This window comes from Cherax quadricarinatus, chromosome 53 (assembly GCF_038502225.1).
Source record: "Cherax quadricarinatus isolate ZL_2023a chromosome 53, ASM3850222v1, whole genome shotgun sequence".
NCBI lineage: Eukaryota > Metazoa > Arthropoda > Malacostraca > Decapoda > Parastacidae > Cherax > Cherax quadricarinatus.
Genome location: NC_091344.1, coordinates 4,696,102 through 4,720,598, shown reverse-complemented (window position 1 = coordinate 4,720,598; position 24,497 = coordinate 4,696,102). Strand labels below are relative to the sequence as shown.

General features: G+C 38.2%; 1 protein-coding gene across 1 annotated transcript in view; it reads left to right on the top strand.

Moving 5' to 3' along the window:
• LOC128692277 (kin of IRRE-like protein 1) overlaps positions 1-14,119 on the top strand; it is a 57,274-nt gene extending 43,155 nt beyond the window's left edge. Inside the window, exon 8 of the mRNA XM_070096228.1 lies at positions 13,960-14,119. Coding sequence (XP_069952329.1) covers positions 13,960-14,119 — 160 coding nt within the window. The remainder of the gene's footprint in view (positions 1-13,959) is intronic.
• The last annotated feature ends 10,378 nt before the right edge of the window (positions 14,120-24,497 follow it).

Here is a 24,497-nt window from a genome sequence, read left to right as displayed (position 1 = left end):
GCCTCACTATCCTCGTAAAAACTCTTCACTGCTTTCAGTAACCTACCTCCTACACCATACACTTGCAACATCTGCCACATTGCCCCCCTATCCACCCTGTCATACGCCTTTTCCAAATCCATAAATGCCACAAAGACCTCTTTAGCCTTATCTAAATACTGTTCACTTATATGTTTCACTGTAAACACCTGGTCCACACACCCCCTACCTTTCCTAAAGCCTCCTTGTTCATCTGCTATCCTATTCTCCGTCTTACTCTTAATTCTTTCAATTATAACTCTACCATACACTTTACCAGGTACACTCAACAGACTTATCCCCCTATAATTTTTGCACTCTCTTTTATCCCCTTTGCCTTTATACAAAGGAACTATGCATGCTCTCTGCCAATCCCTAGGTACCTTACCCTCTTCCATACATTTATTAAATAATTGCACCAACCACTCCAAAACTATATCCCCACCTGCTTTTAACATTTCTATCTTTATCCCATCAATCCCGGCTGCCTTACCCCCTTTCATTTTACCTACTGCCTCACGAACTTCCCCCACACTCACAACTGGCTCTTCCTCACTCCTACAAGATGTTATTCCTCCTTGCCCTATACATATTTTATAATTGCTTATTATTTTGTGAACAGAGGACATCCTAACCTAACGTGTCTTAACGTACCTTAACCGATAACTTTGTTGCAAATTGTGCATGAGAAATTGTGTATATATTTATATCATATTCTTAAAAATTGTTTCCCCTCTTAAAACATTTTAAAAACAGTTCACTTCAAGATTTCAGAAAGTCGTAAAACCTTGGTACTGCAGAACTTCCTCCTGTGCCCTCTAAAACACTCTCTCCAACATTAAATCCCAAATATTTATTATGCCGCTTGGTTAAAACCTTAATTTAATAATCTTAACTTACTGCAGATACTCTCTCTGTTTCACTCTATCCCTCCCTCCCTATCCCTCCCTCCTCTCTCTCTCTCTCTGTCTCTCTCTCTCTCACTCTCTCTCTCTCTCTCTCTCTCTCTCTCTCTCTCTCTCTCTCCCTCTCCCTCTCCCTTCAATAAGCTCCTCTCACCTTTAGGCGCATCACCACTAATTATAATCCCTTTTTCATGTCACACTTTTTTCTGAAACACAACTATTGAAATAAAAAATTATATTTCTTTCCTTAATTGCTTATTGAACATCGCTGTTATTGCATCTTTATCACTAGTTTCTCTTAGATTTACCTGACTTTATTCTCATCTCTTTTAACTTTGTTTTGCTCACAAATATTACATTCAGTTTCTTGTCATTTAAAACACTAACAGTCGCTTAAGTTCATGCGAAATGTAAATTTTTTTTTTTTCAAAATTCCTTCTGTTTTTTGTTACTAATTGCAAACATAGAAACGGATTATCAGCCTTAAGCTCACCGATTTCTTTTTTATCTGAGAAAACATGTTCTTCACGACAAACAGAAACAATGAAGATTAGTGTGTTTGTGTGTGAACTCACGAGTTAGTGCTTGCAGGATCGATTCACAGCTCCTGGCGTGAGTGTATGTACTCACCTATTTGTGGTTGCAGGGGTCGAGTCGTAGCTTCTGGCCTAGCCTCTTCATTGATTGCTACTAGATATGTGTGTGTGTGTGTGTACTCACCTAGTTGTGGTTGCAGTCGTCGAGTCATAGCTCCTGGCCCCGCATCTTTGCTCTCTGAGTATGTATGCTCACCTATTTGTACTCACCTATTTTTGGTTGCAGGCTCGACTCTTTGTTTCAGGCCAGACCACCCAAATTACCGCATGACTGATTCACTCCCTCCTATCCTTTTGGGCCCTATATTATCTGCTATGCTTGGAGCGTGCATCGACCACCTATTCGTCAAGATCATTCCACTTCCCGACCATTCTGAGACTGAAGAAATACTTCCTGTAATCCCTACGGCATATCTGTGCCTAAACTGTCAGCTGTATCCTCGAGTCAGTGTTTCTCGCCTCTCAAACAGCTTATCCCTTATCACTCCATCAATTCCTTTGAACAATATAGATGTCATTGTTATTATGTCTTGCCTGGTTTTCCTGTCTTCCAATGTCGCTAGAATCCAGTTTCTCCTCACAGTTCATTCCCTTTAGCACTGTTACCAGCCTCGGTGCATGCATCTGCTCTTTTTCCAGGTCATTTCATAAGATGCATTAGCTTAAAATTAAAAACTGTTTCAAGTCAGAAATTATTTATTTTAATCAAAGGGGAGCACTAAATCCATAGGGATAATTTAGAGACTGACGAATGAAAGGCATTCAGATTCGATCAAAGGGGAGTAAAAGTCCAATTACTTGCATCATGAGCACTTCACTAGATTCAGTGAAATCTCCTTCAGAACGCATTCTTCGGTTATTTAATGCAAAAACATTATATAAAATTTTTTATTAATGGAGTCAAAATGGCCCTTGCATAATCAAAATAGCCTTCTTTTAAATAACAAAAAAAGGCACAATACCGTGACTGGAACGATACACAAATAACCCGCACATAAAAGAGAAAAGCTTACGACGACGTTTCGGTGTGACCTTGTAAATGGTCCAAGTCGGATCGAAACGTCGTCGTAAGCTTCTCTCTTTTATGTGCGGGTTATTTGTGTAGCCTTCTTTTAATTTGGATACACGAGTGTATCCCAATTAAAAGCCGACCAATTAAGGCATTCTAGAGTTATTTCTTGGTAACCAGTCTCGTGAATAGTCTACATAATATTGAGCGGAGGACAAGTATCTGCTCTTGTCAGTTGCGCAACGAAGCTTCACCTAATAATAGTTCTCAGTGGTTGAAAATTCGAAGACGATTGAAAAAGTTGATCTGCATTTATAAACAAGAGCCTTAAAGGAGAACACTTGAAAACAAGAACAATGTACCGTGCAGTGTGTTAACCCAGGCAGTACTGAAGTGCTCACTAAACTGGTGAAAATTAATAATGCTATTGAACACGAGAGTTTCCAATATTTCTCAATTTTCTTTCTGTAGTGTTACATTATTTTTAAAATTTTGAACAGTCTTAGAAGAAAACTTGTAATTGTGCTTCTCAGGAAATTCCAATTTGAAATATTTTTTTCTTCGTGTAAAATTGGTAAAATGGCACAGACACAAAAAATGCTTCCAATTAGCATACATCAGTGCTTAAGAGTTTAAAAAATTGACTACAAGAGGCATTCTTTAGTTAACATACGAAGATCAATTTATATATAAAAATGGAAATTATAAAGTTGACATTAAAATAAATACCAGGCTCGCTTTTAATAATACCCATCAGCAATGTGAGTTAGAAGCCTATCACCAAAGGTATTCCTAAGTAATTGCTCTGAATCTAACAATTTATTTTTTGTTTACTCAGGCATTCTAAACTTATATGGTGTCATCCGTTTCATGAAATAAATCAGCTTTAATAATTTGAAGCCGATACGACAAGGAATTCTTTAATTATAGAATGGAAACCATTATCACTATTTTTTTTAACTAATTCAACCGAGTTACATTACGAAACTTGCTATCTAGAAAATCCACCAGGGCTGAAAATTTGAAGCCGATCAGAGGGGCATTCTCCAGTTATTGCACCATTTCCAAGGCTTCCAAATTTTATAAATTATTACTGTTTACTGACATATTTCCTTGCATGCAATTCGTACTGCAATTCCGTAAGGTGTATCATTCATTAAATATTGATGCAATTCAGAAGACGTAAACTCATATATATTTAAAGTTCAAGCGTAGGTAAGTTAGCACAAGTTTACACATAAAATTGGCAGATGTGCAACTGCACATTTCAGTTTCTCTCTATGCTATCGTCAAATTAGGAGGTATCTATTTCAAACGTTTTAAGCCAAGCAGTTGAGTGTTTTGGAAGTTATCAGAGCCATTTGTATATTCTTGGAATGGGTTTTACTACATTGGTTACAAGCACCTATGCATGCCATGTGTTCAAAAAATCCTGTCTGAGCTGCCGTACACCAGCGAAGAAAATTGAAAATCGATCGAATGAGGCTTCCTCGTGTTATAGAGGAAGAAAAAAATAAGTACCCATCTTGGAAATATGTAATGATAATAAAATCAATGGTAGAAATAGTTATACAATAAAACAACGGTGATTTAATAAAGTAACTGAGAATACAGTAAAGAATTGATAAGTGAGACTAGTGCAACATATGGGAATCTTTATTCTGGATGAATGATTCTTAATTAAATGTTGCGCAGCGCTGTATGACCCTGGTGGTTTAGCGCTTAGTTTTGATTATAATAATTCTAAATATTGCAAAAGTGTCTTAATCATCAACTTGTCAGGTTTTCAAAACCATTAATGCAAATAAAGTATTGGTTATACAATAAATAAAGGAATTGAAACCATAAAGTAAATGTGTTAGACTAAAGCAACAGAAATATAATGTACAAAAAACACCTGTAATACAATAAAGTAACTGTGATACAATAGTGCGACAGAGACACAATAAAGCTGCTGCGATACAATAAGCAACGGTGAAATAAAAAAGCAACGATGATGCACTAACAATACAGTGATACAATAACGCAACTGTGATACCACAAAGACACAGAGCTGCAATACGCCAGCTGTGATAAAAAGAAGCAACATTGATACAACAACAACCCAACTATGATGCAAAAAACAGTAACACTGGTATAGGAAAACAACTGTTATGCAATAAAAATGATTCGGACAAAGGTAATAGAGTGAAAAAATAATGCCTGAATATCCACATGAATAAGTGATGGGCAGAGTCCAGAGACCGCAGCTCAAAATGCATATTCAAAACTTGCTTCAGGTTAAAATGTACAAATCATTCAGAAATACATATTTTGAGGAAAGGCAGGAGGGAGAGGTGAGGGTAAACACAAGGTGAACTCCCTCACGTCCAATACAAAATTCTCTCTTAAAAATAAAATGTGGAGAGGATATCTGTATACATTTTATTTCTTAGTATTACACACTATGTCGGCAAACATTTCGATTTATCTTTATATTATGTACTCTAATTATATATCAGTAAAAATTCTCTAAAATTTTAGAGCAAGTTCAATAACATTTTTAAGTTCCACGAGATCCATTCTGGGGAACGGAAGCTTGATCCGAGGAAAATAAAGATGGCTCCATTTCCTCGGAATAGGAACTGTTTTCCATCTTTATCGCACCTCTGCCCTGGAATGGCGTAAATATTATTTTTAGTATGTATAAGAACATAAGAACGGAGGAACACTGCAGAAGGCCTACTAGCCCATACAAGGCAGGTCCTTATCAAAACGACTCCTTCCCAAAGCTTCCCAAGAATATCCTCCCTATACAAGTGAATACACATTCTAGTGACCTACGTGTATTTTTAAATTTATTTTTGTGAGACGCTAAACCCGCATGAAGGAGTTTTGACTCGATACTATGTCCGTTATCCGCAAAACAGACATCTCACCCAACTGCTGCTATCAGTAGACTGTCAGAGTATGGAGACTTTTGATATCTTAGTTGAAATTAAATTATTATTATTATTATTATTATTATTATTATTATTATTATTATTATTATTATTATAACCATGGGGGAGCGCTAAACTCGTAGGGATTATACAGCGCCTGTGGGGGGAAGGGATGGAAGGTATTCAGGCTCAATTCATGGAACTGGAGCACTGATCCAATTCCCTAAATCAAGATCCCCTCACCAGCATCAAGGAACCTCCCTTGAGAGAAGTTAAAATGAAATCTTTGATTAATACCATGTAGAGAAAGCTGGATCAACATATACTAATATCATTTTTCTTCATAAACCTAAATGGAGGAATAATGAGACAATAAAGTTGCCAGAGAAAAAAAAATAATCCTACGTTTAACAGAACAAAATGATAATCAGTATAATAGACCAAAATACACTTTTAGAAGCTCACTCCTGGAAAAAGTAATTGAGTTAATTTTTTATAAAATGAGCCAGGCATATCCTAAAGAATTTATCTGTTACACACATGTTGTACTTTATTATAATAGTTGTGTCTCATTTTAATATGTTAACTTAGCTCTTGGTGAAGCTGGTATTGTAGTGACCTTTAAATATACATTTTTTTTTCTTTTCAATGGTGAAATCGTTTAATGATTTATTAATACTGGGCTCGTCTACTTCCCAGATAAGAATCAACAAAAGTTAGGTAATTTTTTTTTTGTTAATTTCTCATTTTTCAACCCAACGTAATCTTGCTAAAAGTTACATAGTAATATATAACTTATATTATCACGCCATGTATTTTCAATTACCCCTGTAAGTATAATTTGTTGCGTGATATATTATCCAAGTCTCAATGACAAAACGATGGTACAGAGATGACAATATAAGTATATATAGCTACATCTTTGTCCATAATTACATTCCAAAACACTCGCCCAGCTCCTCAGATCTGGGACGCATACCTAGGACCGAGTCGCAATAACAGAAATCTAGTTGCTTTGGTATCCTTGGTTGGCCTGTTCAGTATTTTGCCTAGCTCTTTAAGGAACTAAGATGTATTATTTTCCTAGTGGTCAAAGGTGTCCGAGTTTATGGGAACAAGCATGTAATGGACAGCAGAATCACCATATGTTCTATACTTGTGGGACTCCCTGAAGCTGGCAACTGCCCTTCCTTCTTGTTATATTGAATACTGAAAACAGTAAATGCTGATGCACGCGTATAGTCTCATACTACCTAATTGCTGTCTGTCCAGGCATGCAAGATAATTCTATCTGGACGCTTTTGGTGCCATCGGATCTGCGTAGTTAGGGTGGTTCCATTATTACTGGGCGTGCCGATGTAGAAAGGATCCTCTTGATGTTATTAACCTCTTCATGCCTTGCAGTCTCTCCCTCGGATCTATGTAAAACAAGGCAAGGTACCTGAGTAGTTCTGGCGATTCAATGCAGCAGATACACTTGTGTTCGGCGAGGATAGGGGCGGCAAGGTGAATGGCAACACTAATGTGGATGGTCTGTGCGTCAACACGTTTACCAAGGAATGAATTGGGGACAGCCAGGAAGAAATCACTTGCATGAGAAGCTCTCGCTGCCGGGAGGCAAGCTCTATCCTTTCCCGACAGACTCTCCAGCACTGTTGAGGCTATATTCTCCACTATTGGGCCATCCTAGTATGACAGAAGTTATTGGTGGGAGCACGTCAGGTTGTGGAGTAAGTTAGATATTCCAGAGACTGGCGCCATCAATGAACTTTTGGTTACGAACCCCAACATTGAACACAAGGTGTTCAGGAAAAAAATCACTGATACAAGTTTACAGGATGCCACATATGAAAACAGGAAAGTAGGGTGTGTAATCTGTGATGTCTTGCGGACACCAATACCTCCTAGTCTGACTGGAAGTATAACTTGATCCACTGTCCGTCTTCTAGAGCAAAGTTGGGTACTTTTGTGAATAACCTCAGGAAACTGTCATATTCATGTTACATTGGGTTGTCATATGAGGGTGCACATCTTAGGAAATACGTTAGCCTGGGCAAACGCAAACACTTTGTAAGGAGGTACAAGGCATTGTGGGTGTCAAGATTGCCAATTCGCTGTTTCCTGTTTCATCCTCCAAAAATCGTCCAGTTTTTTCTGGAGAACTGGGTCAATGACATCAGTAACAAGAAATACTCCAAGTAAGACAATATTTGTGACAACCGTGCTGACGTACCTGGTAGTATTGATCTCTGCATCGATCACTTGCTGACTGGATGAGATGATTTCACATTTGTATGGATAAAGGATGAGTCCAGTATCCTGTCCCCGTTGCATCCCCTGAACAACATCTGCTAAAAATACTTCCTTGTGCCTGCCAGTGTGCTACCATCTACGAACCAGATGTTTTAAGGTCACTGATCAGTCTGACAGTGGTTTCCCTAACAACTATGCAGAAGAGAAATGCGGTGAGAGGATTCCATTGCTGGACACCCTTCCATGAAGTGATTTCATGCTTCCAAAACAGGAGCATCGATTCCATGCTGTATCCATCTGAAACAAGAGAAGAGACTATGGAAATATTCTTGTACAGGTATTAATGTCATACCTTTTCTCACGAGATTATATTCATTCTTGAAGTCTAGTTCTACTAAACTTTAAGAATGCATTTGGTCTTAGCAGTCACTTTCCTCTTGGAAGGTGACTGTCAAGATTGGTGTTTCTCATATAAATAGTCTGTAAAAGTCAAATTTTCCACAACAAAGCTTCTATCAGAATAATTATTTCTCATGGAAAGAGTTTGTGAAGATAAGCATTCCTCCATGAAAGTATCTATCAAGATTGACTTTTATCAGGGAAAGCGTTAACTTTAATGTTTCTCATTGAAAGTTTCAAGACAAGTGTTACTTGCTGAAAACGTCTGTTAGTATCCGCGTTACAAAAGTGAGTGTCTGTCATGATCTCAGATAATAAATTTATTGAAGTGTTTTTGCCAAGTGAGCTCCGATCTTCAGATACTCCAAAAACTGTGTTCAAGTTATGTTATTATGTCACAAAAAATGGGTGTTTTACAATGAAAATAAGTATGAATAACTAAGTGTTTAAAGTTGCTTGACATAAAGCTTCGGAGTCAAGTTGCAACAACTGAGTATCAAACTCAGCTGGGTGACATTGACTGGTAGTTAATATGAATGGTAAATTGTAAATTATTTTCAGCGATGGAAATCAAAAATAAAATGATACACAAGAACAAGAAATCAAATTGCCTCTCTCTCCTACACAACATCAGCATTTCCTCTTAACAATAATACTGATGATAATAATAAATAATTTAAATAATTAAAATAATAATCATAAAATAATAATAATAATAATAATAATAATAATAATAATAATAATAATAATAATACGTAATAATAATAATAAACATAATAATAATAATTAATAATAATAATAATAATAAAAATAAAATTCGGTTGAATATTATTCGATTTCTTGATCCGAACACGTCATAATAAAACTGAATAAGTCTTTTGTGCCTTATATTCCAGATGTAGAGTATTACGTGTAGCCTTTGTCCTACATAAAGAATATCAGAATGTGGAGAAAGCCAAGCACTGACTGTCAAAGATAATTCTCATTCTGAAAAGTAAATCACTTGAAGCCCTTTTAAGAAGACCTGAATTTATTCTTCCTTGCAAGTCGAAATTTCTCAGGTGATTTTATGAGCATTTGAAATTAATATATGGTATGAGAATTCTAACTCTCAAAAATTCTTTAATGTTGGCTGGTCAAAAATACAAGACGAGTTCCCAGAATTATTTATAACATTCAATTTTGGGAAATTAAATATACCTTCAAGTAGGAAATATGAAATTGTCTTGTAATAGAAGCATTTCTAATATATTTTGTGTATAGTTAAAATGAAGCGAATTGATAATTTTATAATAGTTCATATTAATAATAAAAATTATTATTATTATTATTATTATTATTATTATTATTATTATTATTAGTAGTAGTAGTAGTAGTAGTAGTAGTAGTAGTAGTAGTAGTAGTAGTAGTAGTAGCAGTAGTAGTAGAAGTAGTAATAGTACCTGCAGTATTTATACTATCTCTTGAGAGAAGGTACCTTGATAAGGAACCTGTCGTCCCATTCCTAAGATGGAACTTGATTGCCTCTCGTTCCCGGAGCTCTGAATGACTCCTGTGGGTTTTTGCTCTGCCACGTAGATATTTTGTTGTAGTTTTTGTTGATTCTTTTTGTTTTGTTTTATTTGTTTATTTATTTATTTTTTTTTTGCTGTTTTTTTTTATTTTTTTTTGTCTTCTTGCTGTATTGCTGTTTTGGTTGTTTTTATTTATTTTTTTTTTGGTATGTTGCTTGCTTTTGTTGCTTATGTTGTTTTGTTTTTAACATTTGCTTATCTTGTTTTTGTTTATGCTTTGTTCTTTTATTGATCTTTCTGTTTTATGTTGCTTTTGTTCTATGTATTGTTTATTTGTTTTGTTGTCGTTTGTTATTGTTAATTCTCTAAACCTAGAAGAATCACAGAACACCTAGGGAACGGTAGAGGTGGGAATTAATCAAGTTTGATCCAAGGAAAAGGAAGGCTGGTCCAGTTGCCTGGCGCATGAAATGTGGATTCTTTGGCTAATTTCATGCATAAAGGAGCATTACTGTTTGTATTTAGAGAGTCCTACTGTTTGTTTTCCTGTTGTCTTTCTCATGAAAAAGAGGTAAGATTAGTGTTTTTCTAGCAAAATGTCAGTGTCTTGTTTCTCATGCAGTATGTGTGTCATAATCAGAGTTTCTCATGGAGAGTGAGTGTCAAGACCAGTGTTTTTCATAAAAAGTAGCGTTTCTCATGCAAGGTTAGTGTTTCTCATACAAACTTTGTGTTTCTCATACAGAGTTAGTGTTTCTCATACAAACTTTGTGTTTCTCATACAGAGTTAGTGTTTCTCATGCAAAGTTAGTGTTGCTCATGCAAAGTTGATATTTCTCATGCAAAGTTAGTATTTCTCATGCAAAGTTAATGTTTCTCATGCAAAGTTAGTGTTTCTCATGTAAAGTTAGTGTTTCTCATGCAAAGTTAGTTTTTCTCATACAAAGTTAGTGTTTCTCATACAAAGTTAGTGTTTCTCATACAAACTGTTTGTCCAGGTAATATCGGTGTTTCTCGTGGAAAGCGACTGTCAGGATCGGCATTTTTCATGCAAGAGTCTGTTAAGATCAATGTTTTTCATACAAAGTGATTGTCTTAACATCAGCCTTTCTCATGATAAGTGAATATATTTAAGTCTTTCTTCTAGAAAGACAGTCAAGATTAACATTTCCCATGGAGAGTGTTAGTATCGACGTTACTCACTGAACACGTTTGTCAAGCTTAATGTTTCTTCTCGAAATCTACTGAGCGTCTGTCATCGAAATACCTCTCAAAATCACTGTTTCTGAGAAAAATTTACCAGATGACCAATCAGTCCACTAACTGAATAGCTATGATCCCACCTGAAGTCTACCTGGAGGGTATTCCGGGGATCAATGCCCCCGCGGCCGGGTCCACGACCAGGCCTCCCGGTGGATCAGGGCCTGATCAACGAGGATGTTACTGCTGTCCGCGTGTAGTCCAACGTAAGAACCACAGCCCGGCTGATCCGGTACTGACTCTAGGTATCTGTCCAGCTCCCTCTTGAAGACAACGAAGAGTCTATTGGTAATTCCCCTTATGGCTGGTAGGAGGCTGTTGAACAGTCTTGGCCCCCGGACACTTACTGTGTTTTTTCTCAGTGTAATAATAGAGCCCCTACTTTTCATTGGGGGTATGTTGCATCGCCTGCCAAGTCTTTTGCTTTTATAGGGAGTGATTTCTTTGTGCAGATTAGGAACCAGCACCTCCAGAATCTTCCATCGCCTGCGCTCCAGTGAGTACAAGTCAAACACTTCCAAGCGTTCTCTGTAGTTAAGTTGTTTGATGAAACTTGTATGTGCAGTAATGGTTCTCTGCACATTCTCTACCACTGTAATTTCACCTGTCTTGAATGGAGATGTCAATGTACAGCAGAATTCCAACCTAGAGAGAACAGATGATATAAAAAGGATCATCATTAGCTTGGCATCTCTTGTTTTGAAAGTTCTTTTTATTTATCTTATCAGTTTCCTAGCAGATGTGATAGGGGCACTGTTGTGATCCTTGAAGGTGAGATCTTCAAATATTACCAATCCCAGGTCCATCACATTACTTTTCCGCTCTATTGTGTGATTAGAGTTTGTAGTATACTCAGTCTTAGCTATTATGTACTCTAGTTTTCCATAACGGAGTAGTTGGAATTTGTCTTCATTGAACATCATATTGTTCTCCGTTGCCCATTGGAAAACTTGGTTTATATCTTCATTGAGATTTGCCGTGTCCTCAATAGATGACACTCTCATGCAGATCCTAGTATCATACACAAATAACCCGCACATAGAAGAGAGGAGCTTACGACGACGTTTCGGTCCGACTTGGACTATTTACAAAGTCACACTAACGAAAAGGAGAGAGTGAGGGGTATATATAGGTAGGAGGTGGTAATAGTGGAGGTAGAAGGTAGTAGTAGTAGTGGGGGAGGTAGTAAGAAGGAGGAGCCAGGCAAATACTAAGAGGAGCACTGCAAGGGAGCTAGGTGCTCACAGAGGGGTAAGAGCAAAAACACAGAGGGGGGAAAAATAAATAAATAAATAAATAAAGAAAGAAGGAACAAATACACAAGGCAGAAGAAAAACAACCTAAAGGAGAAAAAGGAAAGAGGAAAAGGGAAGAGGGAGAGGAGGAAAAAGAAGGAATCAGGTTAAGTCACGGGTGTTCTGAAGTTTGGAGCATTTTAAATGTAGTGGGAAAGGATCCAAGACCCTAGTATCGTCTGCAAAGGATGATACGGCGCTATGGTTTACATCCCTGTCTATGTCTGATCTGAGGATGAAGAACAGGATAGGGGCGAGTACTGTGCCTTGTGAAACAGATCTCTTCACTGTGGCAGCTTCTGATTTAACTCTGTTTACCACTACTCTTTGTGTACGATTGTTAGAAAGTTAAAGATTCATCTGCCTATTTTGCCAGTTATCCCTTTGGCACTCATTTTGTGGGTATTACATCTGAATCGCACTTGTCAAAGGCTTTTTCAAAATCTGTGTATACTACATCTGCATTCTGTTTGTTTTCCGGTGCTTCCAAGACCATATCATAGTGGTCCAGTAGATGCAAGAGGCATGAGTGACCTGCTCTGAACCCATGTTGCCCTGGACTGTGTAACTGTTGGGAGTTCAAGTGGTTTGCAGTCGTGCTTCTTAGAATTCTTCAAAGATTTTTTGTGATGTGGGACGTTAAAGCTATTGGTCTATAGTTCTTAGGTATTGCTTTGCTGCCACGTTTATCAAATGGGGCTATATCCGTTTTTATTAGTGACTGTGAAATCTCACCTGTTTCTATGCTCCTTCTCTATAACATACTTAGAGCTCGCGAGAGGGTTTCTTGGAGTTCTTAATGAACACAGAGTTCCACGAGTCTGGGTCTGGGGCTGAGTGCATGGGCATTGACGAAAAAACTAGATTTACGATATTGTATTAAATTTCATTCATCTTCATATGGCTGCAATATATTTTTTACTTAAGTTATCACAGCAATCAGAATAAGAGATATACGTTACTGTTATTTTTGCTGCAAATCTGTATAATAATATAAATACTTTTTATTATATAATATGCCCATTTTTATTGTGTACATTTACGCACAAAAATATTTTAGTTTTCTATTTATCCTTATGGTATGCTTACGTTTCAGATACCGCGAGGATACCAGAATAAAATAATTCTATTTTCTCGTGGAAGGCCCCTCACTCTGCCTTGAAAACCCACTCACAGTCCCCGATGGGAGCAGTGGCCGACTCTCTGAGAAAAACCTGGTCTAGATAGAGGCTCTCCAGGTGATAACATTTCTTATTTATTTGACCAGATGATGTGAACGACTTCCTACATTTTCTTATTCTAATATCCACCGTCTCATCACTCATTGACTTTTCCTGTAAGAATATTAGAGTTTGGAATTAAGAGCGATGCCCTCTCTAATTCTCTCACTATCTTTCACTGCCTGTTATTGTTTTTCATGGTCTATTGCTGTATCTATCTCTCACAGTCTTTGAATGCCTTTATCACAGTCAGTATTATAATATCTCATTTTGAGTCTCTCACAATCACAGTCTCTCACTCTATCTCATTGTCTCTTCCTAGCAGGAACGGCATCAATGTGGAGATAAAAGACATTCTCGAGAACCATCAGCCTCTCCCACAGTATTTTAGTCTCTTGCTATCTCTATTATGGTATATCACTGTCTCACCCCGATAGGGTCAGCGTCAGTGTGAAGATAGAGAACTATCTTCCCCCTCTCACAATATTTCCTTCTCTCATTGCCTCTACCCTCGCTATCTCTCACAGGATAACACTCCCTCACTATCTCTCACGGTCTCTCCCTGGCAGAGGCGGCGTCAGTGTGGAGATAGAGAAGACACCCTCAAGGACCACCTCCAAGTTGTTCCTCACACAAGCAGGCAAGATTGACGGTGGAAACTATACGTGCGTCCCGCAGTACGCAGACGCTGCGTCCGTGTTGGTGCATGTGGTGAATGGTGAGTCATGATGCACGTGGTGAGTCCTGATGCACATGTGTCTTGGAACACGTGATGAGTCCTGGAGAACACATCATGAAACTTGGAGATCACGTCATGAATCTTAGCACGTGATGAGTCCTTGTACATGTGGTGAGTTCAGGAGAACATGATGAGTCCTGGAACACGTGATGAATCCTGGAGGGCACGTGATGTGTCTTGGTGCATGTTGTGAGTCTTAGAGCACATGATGAGTCTTAAAAAGCATGTGGTGAGTCCTCTTGATGACTCCAGATACACTTAATGAGTCTTAAAGCACAAAGGTCCTGGTGCACGTGATAAGTCATGAATCACTTGATGAGTCCTGAAGCACATCATGAGTCCTGGAACACGTGATAAAGCTTGGAGATCACGTGATGAGTCTTGGTGCACGTGGTGAGTCTCATTATGTGGAAAAGTTCTGGTGCACTTGTTGAGTTATCGTGCATGTGGTGAATCCTGGAGTACATGATGATTCCTGGTCACTTGGTGACTCCTGGGGCATGTAACTAGTACTGTTGCTGTTGTTGAGTCCTAGTGAACGAGGGGGATAGAAATAAACTTGGTGATCTCTGATGCAGGTGGCAAGTGGTGCACGGGGGCCTTGGTGCACGTAGTGAGTGGAGCATGTAAGTCCTGTTGTATGTAATGATTTCTGTTACATGTGAATCATGGAGCACAGTGTGAATGGTGAATCATGGTGCACGTAGTGAATCCTGGTTCACGAGGTAACTCTTAATTGATATAATGAATCCCATTCACGTGGTGAAAGGTGAGTCCTTGTACATGCTGTGAATCCCTGAGCACTTACTAAGTCCTGGTGAATATTGTGAGTTCTGATGCGCGTCGAGAGACCTGGTACACTTTGTGAGACCTGGTGCACGTGATGATTTCTTTTGCATGTAGAGCGTAATGGTGAACGTTGTTAGTCCTTGTGCACAAATCCTGATTCAGATGACTATTTGTTTCACGTTGAGAGTACTGACTGTCGTGGTGATTCGGGGTGCAGGAATTAGGACCTGGTGCATGCTGTGAACTCTGGTGCACGTGGTGACTCCTGGTGCACATACGAGGTTCTGCCGAATGTAGGGAGTACTGGTGTACATAATGATTCCTGGTGAACGCCTTGGGACCTTATCACAAGATCTTGCAGAAATTTTGGTGCATGATGTAGTAACTGGTGATTATGTGGGAAGCTCTGGTGAATATGGTGTCTGGTACAACTGTGAGTCCTGGTACACATTGTGAGTCTTTGTGTACATCATAGGTTCTGTTTCACGTAACGAGTCCTGGGGCACGTAATGAGACCTAGTGCATGTAGTGGGTACTAGTCTCTCTCTCTCTCTCTCTTTCTCTAGGTTTTAGAAGATTAGGTTAAGGGTTCCTACCTGTTACATATATCAGCTCATTTTAAAATCTTTTTATTGTTAAAATACATATAAATAGGGAGCAGGATGGAGTCTGAGCCAACTGTTGGCCAGTGATTTCATTTGGTCAGCTGATTTTATTTCGTTGATGCCATTCTGCTGTAGGAACATGTTCCATAATGGAGTCATCCAAGGAATAAATGATCTTAGATGAAGTGAGAAGGGTACAGCCAGAGTGTAGCTGCTGTTTGCTGCCAGTCTTATTATGAAGTTCATTTGTCACTGTCCTCGGAGTGGAGCCAAGTGTGGCACCTTGACAGTAATGATTTTGAAGGCCCTATTGAAATGACAGATTTTCTAGGCCGGGTTCAGGCGAGAGATGAGTCGTCATGCTCTCTTCTCTAATCTTTAGAAAAGTCGCAGATGAGACGGGGGCAGACAGTCCAAGAAAGTGAAGCATAGTCGTGTGAGCGTACTTGTGCCTCATAGAGAATCTTGCAACCTCTGCTGCCAAGCAGATGCGAGTTCTGGAAGCTTTCTGGCCGCTTTATATGCAAGAATTACGGTGTGGTTCTTCATAATCAGTTAGGAGTCAAACTTTATCCCACAGATATCAGCTTCTTCTTCGGATACCAACACTCTCCCATTTCATTCCTAGTACTGCTCCAGCATTACCATCATGGTGCCTTGTGACTATCATTATTTGTGTTTTCTCAGGAGCAAATGTGACCTGCCATCGTTTTACCCAGGCTGATATAGCTGTAAACTGGTGAGTGATGCAGCTGAGAGGAGATGGCATTTCCTCATTTGGATTAATAAATGTCAGAGTACAATCTTTTGCATATGAATGTGATTCTGAAATGAGATGTAGATTGTTGAATTAGACATTCCATAACAATGGCTCAAGTACACTTACCGGTGGAATACTTGCAGCAATAAATTGTTTTGTTGACTCTGTCCAGTTGAGAACTAAGCTTAGAGATCTACCTTTAGGGTAATCACTGAGGAGGTACAGTGCAGAGCCGGCGACTGCTAGTACTTGCAGTCTTGTCAAGAGTCCCTGGTGCCATACTCAATTGAGAGTACCAGCAATATCCATGCTACTATATATTGACCTTGAATTCATCCAGTGACTGGTCCTATTAAGGAGAGGTTTATCAGCAGATCGGCAGCAAAATGTCCTTTTTCTGAAGCCATACTGACGGACACAAAGAAGCAAGTGATAGTCGAAAAACGCTGTCAACTGCCGTGAGATTATTATCTAAAGAATCTTGACAGGAGTGACACTGGTTTGTCGATGATGATATCCGCACTGCTCTTCTTTTTTGTTAACAGGAACTACATTGTCTCTTCCACAATGGAGGTCATTTACACTGTTAGGTATTGTTGAAAGATGCAGGTTAGAGGTGAAGCTAGTTGGTCGGCACATCTATTCATCAATCTTGCGCTCATCTTATCAGGACCCCTCAGCCTTTTCTTGGTCCAGCAGTTTAAGAAGATGCACTTCATCCTTCCTTATTGTCATTTCCGACAACTTTGACACAGTTATTGAGGCTAGCAAAAGAAAGTTCCCTTGCTGGATCAGAAACTTTCATCTTGGCAGCAAAGTGCTCGCAAAGAAGTCAGCTTTCTCCTAATTGCTAGTAGAGACGGTTCCATCCTGCTGATTTAGAGGTTGAATAATTTCATCAGGTGGATAACTTTATCGGTCTTTGACTACGGATCATAAGGTTTTGGAGCCCACTCTAGCTGATGCAAGTTTTCTTTTTGTGTCAGTCCCCCCATCTAGAGATGGCCCACTTTTGGACATTTTCCATTTGCCAATAGTCTTGCCTATTCAGGATCCTGTTATAGATAATGGGATGCCTCCTATACCTTCTCCAACCTTTGTACTTAGTAGTAGCAGCCTCTCAATAGCGAAAACCGAACCAAGGCGGATCTGTAGATTTCATCGCGTACTGCCAGTTAGGGATATGTTCGGTGAACACACTCAATTGGTTGCCAACACCACCTTGAAAAAGAGCATTCCAGTTAGAGGCTCGAGCTTAGAGCAGAGGGGCGGCCAGTTTTCAGTTGTGCCTGTAGATTCTTCACCTCTTTCTCTCTTTCTCTATTTTTCTCTCTCTTTCTGTCTCTCTCTTTCTCTCTCTCTCTCTCTCTCTCTCTCTCTCTCTCTCTCTCTCTCTCTCTCTCTCTCTCTCTCTCTCTCTCTCTCTCTCTCTCTCTCTCTCTCTCTCTGTTTACAAAGGGTTTGACAAGGTTAGGTTAAGGATCCCTAGCTTTATTGACAAGCTATTTACAGGTTAAGGATTCCCAACTTTATTGGCAAGCTGAATGCTATTACCTACATCATCTGATTTGAAAGCATTTTTATTGTTATGAAACATAGAAGTAATTTTTATTATTATGAAACATACAAGTATTTTTATTGTTATGAAACATAAAAGTAGGGAACAGGATGAAGTTGGAGCACAGTGCAGTACAGCACAGATGTGCTGTACGAATGTGTTCCATACTCGAGTCATCCTGGGGATAAATGATCTCAGATGAAGTGATGTTCTGGAGAAGGGTACAGCCAGAGTGAAGTTGCTGCTTTCTGCCCGTCTTGTGGTACAGAAGCTTGCTTCTCGTTGACCTCGAAGTGAATTCAAGTATTGGCCTTGTACATAACAGTAAGACCACCCACATCCATCCTGTGTTGAAGGCTCTGCTGAAATGGCAGATCTCTCTCTCTCTCTCTCTCTCTCTCTCTCTCTCTCTCTCTCTAATAATAATAATAATATCTTTATTTCTACAAGTACATGTACAAGGTATACAGGCCTAGCTAACATCAATGACATACTGCTATATAGAAAGCCGCATGTTATGCAGAGCATTTCGGGCAAATTAAGTCACTTTTGTCCTAGGATGTGACCCACACCAGTCAGTTAACACCCAGGTACCCATTTTTTACTGATGGGTGATTATAGACAACCGGTGTAAGGAAACACGCCCAATGTTTCAACCTTCCCTGGGATCAAACCCGGACACTTAGCGTATGAAGGGAGAGTTTATGCCACCTGGCCACGGGCCACTGTACTCTCCCTCAGTCCAGCCTAGGTTGACCTGAATTCACCGAACCTAAGTCAGTCTAACCTTTATTGAGTTAACCTAATTTAAAATTACAGAAAACTCAAATCATAAATATGGGATGCATCAGGCAATTGACCTTGAGTACCACGCCAAAAAATGGTCGAAGTAAACGAGGAGTGATTGGTTGTGGACGGCACCTGATAGATACTCCCAGCTTTCCACTGCTAAGAATGATCATCTCGAGAGTTATCATTAATAATAATAATAATAGCAATTTTTCAAGGTTTTCTACTATTGACTCTGTCCGGATTCTCAATCATATATTGTATCCTCACTACGTTATTACGTGGAATATAAATTTCTTCTTGTTGTCTATATGAGTGTTTATGAGCAGGAGAATGTCCATAAAGCCTTCAGCTATACAAGAAGATAAATGATATATCAACATAAATATATTTTGGACACTATTTTTCTTTCCCAGGAAGTTGAATTCCCAAAATTTAGCTGCTATTAAAGTTTATGTGTTTACGGTAGACATTTTTAGATTTTATATCCATATTTTGAATCATGGTGAGCTGTCACAGGAACGACAGAAGGTACCTCTCTAGACCTCAAACCTCTGTCTTTACCTGATATGAATATTAACAGCATTCATATTAACATCACCCCATGTGTAAGGCGTTTTCAGTAAGTCCAGTCATCTGCTCTGGGCTACACTGTGATTCTCACAGAGATCAGTCTTTTAGTACCTTTCCCCCTTTACATATCTTGAACTCCAGCAATCCTACACGCACACACACAACCTCCCATACTGTACTCTCCCATTGAATAAATCTCTATATGCTCATCATACGTCATGTTAGAATTTAGTTCAACTTCGAGTATATTAAATGATCTCCATGGCTGTGATCATTCTCCCAGTTCTTAGTATTTCCTCTTCTTATAACAGATTCCAGTGGTAATTTGAATGCGAAGATTGGACACTTGGTACACGTCATTACGCTCTTCCTGGTCTCGTTTCGAACACCCTACAAATAAGCTTCATCATCTCCAGTCTCTCTGTAATTTCGTTCGCCGTCTCCCTGATCTGTGCAAACATTGTGATATGTGTCATCTGGCGTTCTGTATTGTGAGAATGCAGTTAGTTTGGAATATGTTTGATAGAGCTACTACCAATATATCTGCATTATAGAAGGGTTTTCAACCCTATAAGCTGCAAGAGCACATGCACAACGCGTTATATGAACTGTCAAATGTGAGTGCCTACTGCAGTTACCATTTCTTCATGAGCCCATTCTGGGAAAATAGGAAAATTAGAAGGCAGTTAAATATTTGACCATGGCTTCTTACTACTGCTGACAAAATTGAAGCCGGTCCTGTCGAAGTTTCCACTCAATTTCATGTTACAGAATAACGAACGTATCAATGCTTCCATCTCGCTTCGCGAGCTTGTATCTATACTAAGTGCCAAGCTAAAGTTTATCATGTGTATACAATACTGTCTAGTTGATTAATAAGACATCCAGCATCAACTTGTCGGTGATTCATGCCATGAATAATAATAGCTATGTCTATCAAATTTATAGCATAAATTTAATCTCTATGTTCGACCTCCGGCAACATCTCTAAATTTACTACCCTATACAGTCATCCCTTGAACTATTCCCCAATGGTGGTTATTATAATCTTAATTTTTAAAAGGGGTGGACCGATAAACCAGCGGATGGCCTAGGCCAAATGACCAAAAACTCCTGCTGCTAGTCATCATATGACTAAGACCCGGGGCAGGAAACATGTGTCCTGTTTCCTAAGAAACTCTACCTAACCGAATCTAACCTTATCATAATTTTCACTTTCTCTTGGTTCCTTCTTCGTATCTTTCGTGACTAAAGAGTTACACGCGTTATATAAACTTATACTGTCTCCCTACGAATATTTTTAGTTACATTCTAATGCTATGTTCATCATTTTTGCAAATTCCCAGATGGAGTTTAATAAGCTACTGTTTTTCCAGAAAAATTAAGGTTCGTTTACTAGAGTCAACCAGAATTTTCTCATTGCTGTTATACTTAAAACTCGCTGCCAGCGCTGTTGCAGACACCCTAAGGTCATTACAACGTCTCCAAAAATTTAACACCACATACCATCGCACTTTGTGTAAAAATTTGTTTATGCTTCATTTATAGCAAACACTGAGTCCCTGGACACATTAACATTCAAGGTAACAAATACATAAACTCGGCTGTTCAATCTGATATTCGCGATCAACTATCCCACAGGCGGCCCATTTATCTGACTATTTTCCAATAACTTCTCAATATATTTGACATCCCTGGCATCAGCGTTGGTCCAGGTACGATCACATGAAAATCTTCTTTCTATCACTGTTGTATTTGGTATTCAATATTCGCACTTTTGTGAATCTTGCACAAACGCCTCAGAGAGAGACGCCTGATGCTTCTCTGCGGGGGCAGCCATATAACACGTCAGTGTCTTTTCTATTAGTTAAGTGAAAATAGCAATTTTAACATCAACGTCCAGACGCACTTACCCTAACATGCCTTCTCTATGAATTCCCACCTTTAATTCAGATTCACTCTTTAACTTTCTAAAGAACACCATCCTATGACACCAGCTATTTAATTTTGCACTTTTATTTTGCTAACCTCTAACCCCTATCAAGTTATCACGAGCACCACCGCAACGTTGTATGACCCCTTAAGGTGAAATACATGTATCATCTATAAGAATAACTCAAGAGATAATTATTTAAATTTTTTTAGTTATGTGAAGATAGCAATTCTCTACTGACACAGTATGCAATTATATGATTTTTTCCTCAGGTTTGATATAACAGTATTTTAAGTTTGGAGCCACTCAGTAGAATCATACTAAAAATTATCACATTGAAGATAATACTATTTAATTTATAAAACACAGTCCTACACAGTCCAATAATCCTCCACACCAATCTCTAAACAAAATACGCTACTGTTGAAAGCTTTAAAAATATCAGAATACACTTTCTCAAATTATCACACGGGAATTCTAGAGAAGAAAATACTTCTAATCACTTCTCTAAGCAACAATTCGCGGGTGATATTCCTTAATTCTAAATTCTACGGATGTTTCCAACCTTTTTCATCTGATTTATCGTATATTTCGAGTCTGTGACTGCGATAAGTTGTACCTCGTAAACCTTTTGACGATGTTATTCTTTTAGCTATCATGTCTCACTTACTGTTCTAAATTGACAACTTCAGTACTACAGTGCAGAAAGAATTTTCAGAGTATCCCACAGACAATTACATATTTGTTAAAATTTGTAATTTAGCACATGTGCAACTCAAAACTAATCAAACCCTTTTATTAAGAATAGTTTAGCAGTTTTAAGAGTTAGAAACTAATAAGAAGGAGACGTTCTCAGGACATGCACAGAAATCAATATCCAAATCGTTTAACTTGTATTTATGCAATTAAACATTTTAAACCTTATTTTTAGCAAAAATACATCAGTATTGAAACTTTCAAGCCGAGCAAATCCATTCTCCATATATCAAGTCATAACCAGAATTAACAAAATATAAGTATATCAGTAACACTGACAAATTTGTGTCTTCACAGCAAAAATCTATTTTTAATTTCCATTTTTCTATCAGATATATCAGTAGTTTGAAATCATTCCGAAGAAGCATTCTCAAGTTATCACATGAAAATTAAAACCACATATTTTCTTTACATAAAGCTAGCATATTGGTATCAACATGGCCCAAAAATAATCCGATTTCTTCTCTAAGATACTCTGTAAAATTAGCAGAGGTGTTAATTTGCTCCTTCCAAAATAAGTGAGATATACAAGTCTTCAAAATCTGAACCTGCTCACAAAAGATGTTTTCTAGATATCAAGTAGAGCGTTTAAAGAGTAAAGGCGGAAAAATCGCCTAAGTAAATATATGTTGTCAAATCAGGATACGTTGAACAGTTGCACACTGGAAAAATTAACACAATATGAAAGTATTCTGTGCAAGAAAGATATAAAATACCGACAATATGAAAGTTAAGACACATGTGCAACATCTGGAAATTTTTATTGTAGACATTTCGCCATCCAGTGGCTTTATCAATACAGATTCTAGGACATAATAGAAAGACAGTAGAACTATATACAAAAGATGAGGTAATCAGTCCCTCAGCCTTGGAGTTAGTGTTCACAGCATCGTGGTGGAGGAGAATCTGAAGCAAAGGCAAGAAGACTGGCGGTTATCTTGCACAACTTGTCAGACACTGCAACATCATGGAATCTTGGTTCAGAGGACATCTACAAGAGCTTCTTCACGGCTGCTGCAACTAACCCATCTCTTTGGGAAGGACCAACTTCCACTGGGGAATCCCGCCTACCAGTGACAATGCCCTCGTCTGCTGCCCGTCCCTTCCACTGACGCCTATATAACCGCCAGTCTTCTTGCCTTTGCTTCAGATTCTCCTCCACCACGATGCTGTGAACACTAACTCCAAGGCTGAGGGACTGATTACCTCATCTTTTGTATATAGTTCTACTGTCTTCCTATTATGTCCTAGAATCTGTATTGATAAAGCCACTGGATAGCGAAACGTCTACAATAAAGATTTCCAGATGTTGCACATGTGTCTTAACTTTCATGAAAGTATTCTTTCGGTTAATAACAGTCGTCGTACTCAAATAGCCGCTTCCTCGGAATAATCTGAAAATCTAAAATCCACATCATTCTGGATGAACCGAAATGCTGTTTAGACTCATTTCCAGATTATTATTCTTGCACAGCATACACAACAGCAGTCGTCTATCACCAATAATGGCCAGCTTACAAAAACAATTTTTCAACATTTATGACATTGTACACAAGTCCACATGCATAAATCATCCAGAGTCCCTTGGTAAAAGGGGTTTAGCGCAACCCATGAATCGAATTTCACAAAACTTTCTAATATTCGTTCACGTACTAACAAAAAACATCAAATTTTGTTCCATGGTAAACTATAAATTTTTCAGTTATTTTTTTTCTGGAGACTCTGTGAAGGGCAAAGCCAGCGAGGCTCTCATCATAACACATTATAATTCGTTCTAAAAAAACAAACAAACAGATTAAATGTATTCGTTTGGTGTTGATGGTGTGAGGCGAAGCCCATCATGCGTGTTCCACATTTTATACTTCAAAATTTGTACTGTATCCAAAAACAAAAGTTTAAGAAATAAGATGAGGAGTTCTTAAAGTAATATCCAAGGAATTGAAGAGATAAAGTGAGTTTTTATTCCATAGATCATGAGCCTTTATCACCGTCAACGAATCCATCCTTGAAAATTGTTAGTAAATTGTTAGATTACTGGACCTCCTGTAGTAATTTCGAAGCTTTTCTTAGTGTTTCCAGAATCTAACTGACTGTTACAAATCATACCTCCAGTTGTATTCATCTATCCTTTCATACTGTAGCAATAAGCTATTAATCCTATCACCATGTTTGCTTGTAATACTCTAACAGAAGAATATCGTGCATTTTCCCTAATTATTCATGAAGTATTCTTATCAATATCCTTCATTATTCACGCCTTATTGTGTCTTGATCATACACAAGGAGGATAATATTTTATAACATCTATCACATATTTTCTTGTTTCTTCTTTATCGCCAGATAGAAAGGAAAAAGCGACTATCTCTTGCATAGCCATTAAAAAGAACGTAATAGTGATATCTGACCTGCCCAAACAGAAAAGGGTGATGAGCATCATTTTCTCGTAGATGACTCGCTCACTTCAATGTCTGGTTAATTGGTCTTCCTGAGGTAGGTCACTCAGGAAACCATGATTTAGAATGATTAATAATAATAATAATAATAATAATAATAATAATAATAATAATAATAACGATGTATTTAGGTCTCTGAACGATCTGACTAA